Here is a 12766-nt window from a genome sequence, read left to right as displayed (position 1 = left end):
AGGTCAGAATTGCAAAACAAAGTTTTTTGCAATAACTTGTAAAAATTAGTGTACAGCTTTGAAATTTTTGTCAGGGTTCTTTGGCGCTTAAGGTGATACAGTAGCGATCAACAGGTAGCCAAAACGCGTTCCAAGATTGCGGCTGTAATTTTGAATATTTTTTCTAGATATTTTGCACACGTATTTGTAAAATAAAAAAGAATGGCGGTACAGAGCCCAATTTGAAAAATATATTAATATGTGGAAATTACTCTGTAATTAAATACAATATTAAGAAGAACAAAAAAATACACTTTCTTCAAATAAACTTTTTTATCCGATGCCTAGATTTTGTGTCATTTTGGAACTACTAATGAAATAAAAAAATTTAGTAGTCCCAAAATGACACAAAATCTAGGCATCGGATAAAAAAGTTTATTTGAAGAAAGTGTATTTTTTTGTTTTTCTTAATGGCGGTACAGGCTCGTTTTTTTAATATTGTATTTAATTACAGAGTAATTTCCACATATTAATATATTTTTCAAATTGGGCTCTGTACCGCCATTCTTTATTATATTACGAATAAGTGTGCCAAATATCTCGAAAAAATATTCAAAATTACAGCCGCAATCTTGGAACGCGTTTTCGCTACCTGTTGATCGCTACTGTTTCCTCTTAATATGTGATAAAAATTTTAAAGCGATTCATTCAATTGTTTAAATTTTATTCAAATTGTTTATCTCAGAGAGCATTTTTTTTGCAATAACATAAGTCAGAAGAAAATGACGTTAGAACCATTCCACATGTGTCAAATGAAAGAGCATGAGCTATATTTACAACTTGCTTTAAAAAAAGTGAATAAAAAAATGCATTTATTAGTAATAAATAGTTATGCAAAAGTATCGTAAATCTTTCCTTATAAACTTTTTATTTTGTTATATAAGAAATTATACATATTTATTACAATTTTTTATCAATTATGATATAGATAACATTACTTGGTAGTAGTGCACTTAAAACAGGGTAAAAAAGTTAATTTTTTTGGAAAAAGTTATTCAAAAAGTTTATAAAGAAAAATTTACGATAGTTTTGCATAATTATTTATTACTAATAAATGCATTTGTTATTTAATTTTTTAAACCATCTTGAAATTGTAGCTTATGCTCTTTCATTTGACATCTGTAGAATGGTTCTAAGGTAATTTTTTTCTGACTTATGTTATTGCAAAAAAAATGCTCGCTGGGATAAACAATTTGAATAAAATTTAAACAATTTAATGAATCGCTTTGAAATTTTTATCACATATTAAGCACCAAAGAACCCTCATTTGACAAAAATTTCAAAGCTGTACACTAATTTTTACAACAGTTATTGAGAAAATTTTTTTTGCAATTCCGACCTTTTTTCGCAATTATATTAACAATAAATGAGTATATCAAACTTTGTAAAACGTCATTTTAAAGCTTTTTCCATAATCCCGAAGATATTTGTACTAAAAAAATCATAGGTTTCACTGTTTTCCGTTGATTTGAAAAAAAAAAGGGGAAAATGCCATTTTTTGACAGTTAATTGTTTATAAATAAAAATGACCGCCAGATTATATGCAGGAAATAGTTTTATAATTTGTTCCTATAGGTATTACCTGTCGAAAAAACGCTTCAGTACCCTGGCTGCTGAAGTGTCACGAACAGGGTATATTTTTGTCTTATTACCCTGGCCTATATTGGCAATATCATTTTAAAGTCTTCTACTTCAAAATGTATAATACATGTCTGAATTGCCCATATAAATGAGTCAGATTAAATAAATATTAGAAGAATTTTTTACTAAGCAACAACATTTTTGTTTAATTTAGTATTATTTTGTATTTTGACAACGACACCCGACTTAAGCGTCGAAATGTTAAAATAATTTTTTTGTAAAATTGTGGCTTATTTCCCATTGAAAATAGTTGACCATTTTTTTTTATTATTATGTAAAGTAATGTTCAAATCAGTTACGCCTCTTTGGCTCTCATGGCCTTATTTGTGAACCTCTATCTGACTCTTAACATAATGTTTTTATAGTCGGTTCGCTAATCAAAGACCAAATTGTCTAGCAAATTTAGTAATTATTTTTTGCCCAGTTAGTTACATTTTGACAGACTAGAAGTGGATGGAAATTACTATACAACCAAGCACACATGCTCCCAGTCAATACGAACCCTTAACTGCTGAGGTGGGTGTTTCAGGACATAGACTCTGATATGTGGTTTCTCAGACCGTTGCCCATTCTCCTTTGTTTTTAAAATGAATGTGTCTTATATCATTGTACTGTAGAACCTAGATAAGTTGGATTAATCGGGACCGTGGCCGATCCGGGTTATTGAAAATTCGGGTTAGCCAGAGAATATGGTAAAAATTAATAAAATACGGTATACTTACAGATAAACTCCATTAAAATTCCAAAAAAATGAAATACATATGCACAATACATCTAAATTACGTACAGTTTTAACAGTATTGTTCATTTCTTGGTAAGAAACTCAATCAAACTGAAACAATGTTTGTTTTGTCTTGTGAAAATCGGTCTGGGTTAGTTGGACTTCCAGGTTATCGGAGGCCGACTTATTGGGGTTCCACTGTAATTGTTGTTTTACATAAACTTCGGAATGATTCTTCACCCTGCTGTAGAATAAAATACTGCTGGAAATTAAATCATTATTTTTTCAAGAAAATTATGAACCCATGAATATTAAAAAAATGGTGGAGGTTTTACAAAATTCTTTATAAACTCAATTACAAAAGAACTTGAGTATTGGTAACTAAAAAATAGTAAAATGATGTTGGAATCAGTTTATTTATTTATTTATCAGTTGAGAGTAGAACACTGGATGAGCTTGCTGCCATACTAATAGAAAAGAATACACTGGACTGCTTTTAACTATAGAAACATACGTCAACATAGCTCCAAGACTAAACCATACTAAAACTGATGAAAGAATTATGCAATGGCAAGTTGATTTGAACTGTTAATAGCGTGAGGTAGAAATTTTTGTGTTGTTGGTTTTCTATTATGTATCTGTCAAAATTGGTCTGAGATGAGTAAATTTAGTTTCATCATCATCAGTAGCTTGACAACCCTTTTTGGGTCCTGGCTTGTTCTAGGATTTTCCGCCATTATGTTCTGTTCCTTGCTTTGTTCTTCCAGTGGGTAATCTCAAGTGTTTCCAGATCTGGTTCCACTTGTTCCATGTATCTAAGTTTGGGTCTTCCCTTTGACCTTCTCCCTACTGGTGTTTGCCTCATTATATGTTTTGGTGTTTCGGTCTCCAACATCCGTTCAACATGACGTTATAATGTCGGGTTCGTTGTATGCTGCGTATAGTTCAAAATTATATCTTCTGCGCCATATGTCATTTTTGCGCCATACGTCATTTTCTTTCACCCCCTTATATACGTGTCTGAGGAGTTTTCGTTCAAACATACTTGAGTATTGGTAACTAAAAAATAGTAAAATGATGTTGGAAGCAGTTTATTTATTTATTTATTTATTTATCAGTTGAGAGTAGAACACTGGATGAGCTTGCTGCCATACTAATAGAAAAGAATACACTGGACTGCTTTTAACTATAGAAACATACATGCAGTATGTGATACCTCAAGAAAAATTTACGTCAATATAGCTCCAAGACTAAACCATACTAAAACTGATGAAAGAATTATGCAATGGCAAGTTGATTTGAACTGTTAATAGCATGAGGTAGAAATTTTTGTGTTGTTGGTTTCCTACTATATATCTGTCAAAATTGGTCTGAGATGAGCGAAACTTTACAAGTGTAGTATTGCATATCATAATTACTCTAATGATCATTTTTAGATGTTAGCATTAGCTGGAGAGGATATGGAAGTGAAACTTATCAATTTGGAAAATACTGAAAAGGAAGTGACAATATTTGAGGGAATGTCAGGGCCCTGCTTAAGTGTTTCTGTATCATCAAAAATAAAGAAGGTTGCAGCTTCATCTGGAGATACTAAATTGAGAGTGTGGGATATAGAAAGTAAAGAATTAATAAAAGAAATCATCTGTTTCCCAAAAACTAATAGTTTCTCCAATGCCAAAGGACTGTGTAAGTAAAAAAGGTGGCACTATAGTATACGGTCTACCATCACGTTTCTGCTATAGCTTGCAGTCTTAGACCAGGGCGGATCTGTGAAAAAACGTCTATTTTTGGGTGTGCGAGGTGGCATTCGGATTTTTGCAGATAAAGTTAGGTGACAACTTCAACAATAATAATTGACTCATGCTCTTTCTCAAATATGCCCGGAACATTAATAAAAAAATTAAAATATTTAAAAATTTCAAAAAAACATCGATGTTTTTCTACTTTCTTTGCTTATAACTTTAAAACAATTCATTTTGGGACAAAGTCGTAGGGAAATAAAATAAATATAATTAAATTTTGTATGATAAACGACTGGTTAAAAATGTGTTAAATTATTACCCTTTCTGCAAAATAGCAATAAATACAAAATAATAAGGGGGCAAAATAAGCCTGTTTTTATTCAATGTTTTTCAATCATTTCGCTTGCACCTAGAACTTTCGTAATTCGCTTAGAAAATTCTTACAACATACTTCAATCGTTCACCAAATTTCATTAAAATCGACCTGATAGATTTTGCAGAATAATTTTGCAATCTAATTTTTTTTTAAAGTTCAAATTTTTTAAAAACTTTATGAAGAAAAAGTAGAAGATTTAGAAGTTTGCTAATTTTTTTGCATATAAAGAGGTTCTCTACCTATCTAATACACTTTAAAGAATTAAAATCGGATTATTTAAGCGGCATCAGCACTGTTTTAAAGTTATAAACAATTTTTTGGCTTATAAACAAATACAGTGAGGACGTTTGAGTTGGCATAAATTCATTTTCTCGAGGATAGATAAATCCCGAAACAGGTCGATTTTTATTTTTAAATTCTAATTTTTTGGTATATATATCATACTAGTGACGTCATCCATCTGGGCGTGATGACGTAATCGATGATTTTTTCAAATGAGAATAGGTGTCGTGTGATAGCTCAATCGAAAGGCTATTCAATTTTGTATTCACTAATATAAACATTAACATAATTATTTATACAGGGTTTGTATTGAAAAAAAATTTTTTTTATTCAATTAATTCATTCATTAATTGATGGATGACGTCACTAGTATGATATTTATGCATAAAAATTATATGTAATTTAAAAATAAAAATCGATTTGTTTCGGGATTTATCTCCAGAGTCGCCCATTCTCAAGAAAATGAATTTATTCCAACTCAAACGTCCTCAGTGTATTTGTTTATAAGCCAAAACATTGTTTATAACAGGGGTGGGCAAATACTTTTAAGCGCGGGCCAAAATGAAATTTTCAAAATGTCTCCCGGGCCGGAGACCTATACCATACCCAGTATGTACGCGCACACGCTAATGTTTTTGGTGGATGTTTTTCTCTGTACAAGAAATTTTTTTGACAACAATACTGTAAGTTCACGAGGAAAATAAACTTCCTGTAGCTGGCTGTATACCATAAATCACAAAAATGCCAAGTTTCTTGTAAAAGGTATATATTAAGGGTATTTTAATATATACCTTTTACAAGAAACTTGGCATTTTTTAATACTGTAAGTATCATTATAAAGAATTTGGACAAAGACATTTGACTGTTAATAATAGATAATACTAATAATAAATTGTCATAGTTGGTCGTGGGTGTACATGTGAACCATTTGTTCCCAGTAAAATTACGAAATTTTTAATGTGGTCCATTATATTAAGCCATAACAAGGATCCAGATAAAAAATGAAATTCAGAAATTCAAGAGCAGCCTTTATGAAGATAAGGAAATTTCCGAGTAACCAAAGATTCAATCTGGAAATCTGATATTGAATGGTAAAACGTTATGTCAAGTCAACCATCATCGACGAAATTCAAAGGAGACAACTGATCTGGTATGGTCATGTAGAAAGAATGGACGACGACAAGCTGCCAAAACAAATTTTAAAATTGTCGCCAAGGGAAAGAAGAGAGGAGGGCCGAAACAATGCTAGCCCTGTGGCATTCAGAAGGTAATGTCAAAAAGGAACCTTCAACCTGGCGAACGCAACGACGGACGAACAAAGCTAGAAACTGGGAACCGGAAGGCAGAGAACCCTATAAAAAACCGGGATAATAATAAAAATGGTATGTCCACTTTATTCTTGTTTATTGGATTGTTAATGCTGACTTAATGAGAAAGTTGGAAGCTATTGAGATGTGGCTTTTTAGGAGAATTTTGAAAATACCATGGACCGATCATATTACGAACGAAATGGTGAGAAATCATTAAAAGGAGAAAGACAGCAAGGAGAAAGGGCACATACTTAGAAATGATAAGTCTTCTTCTTCTACGGCACTACAGCCCAAATTGAGCCTTGACCTCCTTTATTTTTTGCCTCGAGCCTTGCGTGTCTGTGGCTGTTCTTCTCCATACACGGACTCCTAAAAGGATTTGTGCGTCGCTGTTTACTGTGTCTTCCCAGCGCTTTCTTGACTTTCCAAGCGGTCTCTTTCCCTGCATTCTACCATTCAGTGCACTTTTTCGTAGCCTACCCTCTCCCATTCTTATCACATGTCCGGCCCATTGCAATCTTTGTATTCTAATGAAGTCTGACAGGGGTGTTTCCTTATAAAATTGATAAAGCTCGTTGTTGTATCGACTTCTGAAGATTCCGTTTTCCCTCACAGGTCCTAATAGAAATGATAAGTACGTTGTTGTAAGTTGTTGCAGCAGCTGATTGTGAAGGGTAAAATCGAAAGAAAAGGGTCCTGGTAGACGACAAATACCCTGGCCGAAAAATATTCGCGCCTGGACCGGGTTAAACATAGATGCTTTTAAGAACAGCATAAGATAGAGATTCATTTCATTGAACACTACGAACACTAATACTGTTGATTTCAACACAATCGCATAAAAGAGATGAAGAGCGTAGGCGCAAAATTTCGGAGCAATGCTTTTTAATGCATTCCTTTTTTTCGAATCCTGAGAAAACTAAAAAAAATTAAAAAACACATTAAATTTTCTGTTTTTATTACCTCTCTGACTTACTAAAATAAACATAGAAGTTGTCAGGGACTTTCAGCCCTCGGCAATAATGTAATATTTCATTCAGCGTTTAAATTTTTCAAAAATACTTTATTGTTTTCTCAGAATTCGAAAAAAATGAATGCATTAAAAAAGCGTTGCGCCTATGCTCTTAAAAAAAATTGCTTGAGGGATTTCTCAACGGGCCGGATAAAGTAAGCAAAAGGGCCGGATTCGGCCCGCGGGCCGGCTTTTGCCCACCCCTGGTTTATAAGTTTAAAAGAGTGCTGAGGCCGCTTGAATAATCCGATTTTAATTCTGTAAAGTGTATTAGATAGGTAGAGAATCTCTTCAGAGAGATTCTCTACCTATCTCTTCTTTTGTTCAGGGAGACTTTAAAAAATTTGAACTTTTTAAAAAAAATTTAGATTGAAAAATTATTATGCAAAATCTATTAGGTCGATTTTAATGAAATTTGGTGGACGGTTGAAGTATGTTGAATAAGAATTTTCTAAGCAAATTATGAAGGTTCTAGGTGCAAACAAAGTGGTTGAAAAACATTGAATAAAAACAGTCTTTTTTGCCCCCTTATTTTCTATTTATTACTATTTTGCAGAAAGGGTAATAATTTAAGACATCTTAAACCAGTCGTATATCATACAATATTCAATTATCTTTATTTTATTTCCCTACGACTTTGTTCCAAAATGAATAGTTTTAAAGTTACAAGCAATGAAAGTTGAAAAAAATCGATATTTTTCGAAATTTTTAAATATTTAAATTTTTTTTATTAATGTTCCGGGCATATTTGAGAAGGAGCATAAGTCAATTGTAATTATTGAAGTTGTCACCTAACTTTATCTGCAAAAATCCGAATTCCCCCTCAAAACAGATCTGTCCTGGTCTATCTACCTGTGCATCTAAACAACATACAGGCTCCGGGCTTAGGTGACTGGCGCCCTGGGCAAATGGTCTACTGGCGCCCCCTTTATTACTATAATGTAAAAGCAAATAATCTATGTTACTTATATTTTATGAAGTAAAGTAAATAACAAGAAAACATATTCTTCTTGGGTAGGGTGCTTGCATGACTTTTTTATGCTAGACTTTCTCTCTTAAATTAAGGTGCATGATTTTTGCTTTAATAATAATTAGGCTGTATCATTTTGTAAATAATTAGTAGACCGGGGCGCATCTGTAAAAATATTAGTACATTTGGATGTTGAGAGGCGACTTATATTTTTTTGCAGAAATTGCTTGAAAATAACTCATATAATAATATTTGAGTTATCCTCCCACTCAAAAAGGTCCGGAACATTGTTTAAATAATCAAAATGTCAAAAAATTAAGGAAAAATTCAATTTTTTTCTTGGTTTTTTGATTATAACTTTAAAAGTATTCATTTTCGAGAAAAGTTGTACCGACATAAAAGTTGCGTAATTAAATTTCCTACAATATAGGATTAACTGAAAATTTTAAAAATTGTCACCCTTGTTGCAAAATAGCAATAACTTCGAAAAAACCATAAAAAACAAGTAAGTATTCGCATTTTACGTTTTTCAACCATTTTTGTGCTACACTTAGGACCTTCATGTTTTACCCAGAAAAACCTTATGATATGATAAAACGATACTTTAAATTTCATTAAGATCGGTTTAATAGATTTTGCAAAATAAATTTTGCAATCCAGCTTTTGCAAAAAAAAATTCATTTTTTCAAAATGTTGCAGCACTGAAAATAAAGCAGACAGCAAGTTGAATTTTTTTTATGTATAAAAGAATACTGTACCTTTCATTTACAATTCGCAAAATTAAAATCGGTTAACTACCACGGCGTCAGGATTTTTTTAAATAAACATTAATTTTTGGTGCTACGCGCAGGACAGCGGATACGTTCGCTCTGATTGGGCATTCCAATGACCTTTGATAATGATTGATAAATTTTAATTTTTAGTACATTTCGAAATAAATAAATAAATTTGTTTATTGCAAAATAAAAACATATACCTACTCTGTCCTTTGAAATAACACTTTTTTGGCAAAAGCTTTCTTTGATCATATATTTTAACTTAGAAAATAAAAGTGTATTATTTTTAAACATATGCAATTGTTTAAACAATTTTTCACAAACAATAAACAAATTAGTTTGATTTTTGTGGAATTAAAATATGAACATACAACAAAATATAGAGTAAGAAAATAATATATTAGATAAATATTGGAAGAAATTTTGGTGGAAATCAAATTGTGTGAATCGAACACCGCTGTCCTGCGCATAGCACCAAAAATTAATGTATATTTAAAAAATTTCTTGACGCCGTGGTAGTTAACCGTGGTAGTTTAATTTTGTAAATTGCAAATGAAAGGTACAATATCCTTCTATATGTGAAAAAAATTTCAACTTGTTATCTGCTTTATTTTCAGTCCTGCAACATTTTGAAAAAATGAATTTTTTTTGCGAAAGCTTGATTGCAAAATTTATTTTGCAAAATTTATTTAACCGATCTTAACTAAATTTACAGTATTGTTTTATAATATCATAAAGTTTTTCTGGGTGAAATATGAAGGTCCTAAGGATAGCAGAAATGGTTGAAAAATGTAAAATGCGAATACTTGTTTTTTTATATATTTTTTTTCGCAATCATTGCTATTTTGCAACAAGGGTAACAATTCTAAAAAATTTGACTAGTCTTATATTATAGAAAATTTAATTACTCAACTTTTATTTTAGTGCAACTTTTCTCGGAAGTAAATACTTTTAAAGTTATAATCAAAAAACGAATAAAAAAATCGAATTTTTCCTTCATATTTTGACATTTTGATTATTTAAACAATGTTCCGGACCTTTTTGAGTGGGAGGATAACTCAATTTTTATTATATGGGTTAATTCCAAGCAATTTCTGCAAAAAAAATTAGAGTCACCTCTCAACGTCCATCTCAAAACAGATCCGCCCTGGACTATAATAGTACATATAAGTCAAAGTTATACAGCCTTCAATCCGATAAAATATAAAATAATATTAAGTTGAAAACCTTATTTGGACCATTTTTTTGGTTACACCTCCGTGGCTTCTAAAAACGCATTCCAAACGGATGATGGAGCAAAATTCTACAATTTACAATTTCACAACTCATCTGTCCAGCGCGGAAAAGTTCCAATGAAAAATGGACCCTTGTAATCTATAGGAGTAAACTAATGAAATAAAAATGAATAAACATTTTCATTTAGTTGAAAACATTCAAAATGAAACCAAAGTCGCCTTATATTTCAGTTCGTTCAGAGCACACTATAAGCACCCCAACCGGTTTCAGAACTTTTTAGTTTATTATCAGAGGTTGCATATGCTTTGAAACCGGTAGGGTGCTTGTAGCGCTCTGAACAAACTGAAATATAAGTCGGCTTTTTTTTGTTTTGCAACTAAATCAAAATGTTTATTCATTTTTACTTCATTAGTTTACTCCTATGATCCATTTTTCATTGGAACTTTTCTGCTGTGGACAGATGAGTTGTGAATTGTAAATTGTAGAATTCCCTCATCGTCATGCTCCAGCATCAGTTTGGCTTGCATTTTTAGAAGCCACAGAGGTGGTAACCAAAAAAAAAAAAATGGTCCCAATAAGGTTTTCAACTTAATATGATTCTATATTAATTTATTGGATTGAAGACTTTCTAACTTTGACTTGTTTCTTTCTAGTAGATGTCACTTTGACACCCCTGCCATTTCGTTAGTTGCAATCCGAGGCTAGTGCGCCTGAATTATTTTAGTTTGCTCAGCGATAGCGACATGTGCATCCTCTGATGATAAACTAAAAAGTTTTGAAGCCGGTTAGGGTGCTTGTAGCGCTCTCTGAATGAGCTGAAAATATAAGACGGTTTTGGTTTCGTTTTGCAACTATGTAAATGAAAATATTTATTCATATAAATTTTTTTGTAAATAGTTGGAGTGAATTTTTTTTGTAAATTGTTAGTGTTAGGCTCCTTTCATTTTACATTTATTTTTCTCGAAATGTTTATTACTTGTGAATAAATGTTTTTTTCTACAAGGGTTTTCTTGCATCAATACAGTCTATTCCTTGAATAAATAATGTTTTGAATTTGGTATGAAAGTATCGATTTAAATGGTCCAATGTGCTGAACTGTACAATAGGGAATTCTCCCAATTTTTAAAATATGGTTGCAAGTGATGAAATTGTGTACATTTATTTAATAGTAGACAAATTATTTAAAGCATGTCTCAGCATTTTTGGCTTATGCAATACACAAACACACTCTTTGAAATTAGAATCCGTACTAAATTATGTCAAACTGACAGTTGGAATAATATTCGGTCTCGCCATAATCCAAAACAGTTGTAGTCCAGGAACCGAAGCTTTTCACCTCGCAATTTTTACAGAATGGATCGATTTGCTTAAAAATTTTAGAATATGTAGTGGATAGTCCAAGGATCAAAATCTATAGGATGCCGAAAGGTGCTTTTCCCATGGGGGTGGTTGCCACCCCATCTCGAGAGTGGAAATTTTTGAAGTGAAAACTTCTTTAGGGACGTTGTGCGATTTTTGGATAGGGGAAAAAGCATTGAATTCGCGACCGTCATCGCGACCGTTATCGCGACCGTCATTGCGACCGTCATCGCTTATGCTATATAGGGTGAGGCAGATAACTGGCCTATTAGAAATATCTCGAGAACTAAAGGCAACAGAATCATGAAAATTGGAATAAAGGGGTTTTGAGAGATGATCTATTAAATTAAAATATTTTCATCTCTCTGCAACTTCCGGTTATACCGGAAGTTGCTTATAACTTGGTTTTTTAATGGGACACCCTGTATATTTTTACATTTTTGGATTCTCCTCAATATCTTCTTTCTTAAAATATGAGATTCTGTAATATTATACAGGGTATTTTAAAAGATATTTACGTTTTTTTTATTAATTTCGTAGTAACATTCACACCCTGTAGAATTGTAATAGTTTGACATTAAAAACTCTACTTACGTTCAAGTGATTTTTAATATAGTCTATTATTGTTAAGAATCATTAGTATAGCTAATTTTGAAATTTTAGTATACAGGGTTGGTCGAAACTCAAAATGAATATTTTCTGAGTTTTCTTAAATAGAACACCCTGTATTTTAGTATTGTAATGAAATAATATTTCATAGTACTTTTTTATTTTATAAGTATTCCCTATACCTAACTGCTTTAATTTGTGAGTTATTGGTGATTCAAGCTAAACATTAATTGCAACAAAAAATACGTAAAATTTTATTAGGTTGGCCTTGAAAATATTCAATCACAAATAATTTTTCAGAAATAAATACATATTAATCCAGACTGATCCTTAAAATTACCAATAATGGTTTAGCTATCAAAATACCTACGTAGTTAAGATTGTTGGTGCGACTAACAATTAAGCACAATTTAAAGCAGTTAGGTATAGGGAATGCTTAAGAAATAAAAAAGTACCATAAAATATAATTTCATTTCAATACTAAAATACAGGGTGTTCCATTTAAGAAAACTCAGAAAATACTCATTCCGAGTTTCGACCAACCCTGTATACTAAAATTAAAAATTTAGCTATACTAATGATTCTTAACAATAGTAGACTATATTAAAAATCATTTGAACGTAAGTAGAGTTTTAGTTGTCAAACTGTTACAATTCTACAGGGTGTGAATATTGCTACGAAATTAATAAAAAA

At 31.6% G+C, this 12766-nt stretch overlaps 1 protein-coding gene across 1 annotated transcript in view; it reads left to right on the top strand.

Annotated features, from left to right (window-relative positions):
* The window catches only part of LOC126884564 (WD repeat and HMG-box DNA-binding protein 1), a 108039-nt gene that overhangs the window by 12026 nt on the left and 83247 nt on the right, over positions 1–12766 (top strand). Inside the window, exon 3 of the mRNA XM_050650531.1 lies at positions 3838–4087. Within this exon, the coding sequence (XP_050506488.1) occupies positions 3838–4087 (250 nt within the window). The remainder of the gene's footprint in view (positions 1–3837; positions 4088–12766) is intronic.

Source organism: Diabrotica virgifera, chromosome 5, assembly GCF_917563875.1.
Source record: "Diabrotica virgifera virgifera chromosome 5, PGI_DIABVI_V3a".
In the NCBI taxonomy this organism is placed as follows: Eukaryota; Metazoa; Arthropoda; class Insecta; order Coleoptera; family Chrysomelidae; genus Diabrotica; species Diabrotica virgifera.
This window is presented reverse-complemented; position numbering and strand designations above follow the sequence as displayed.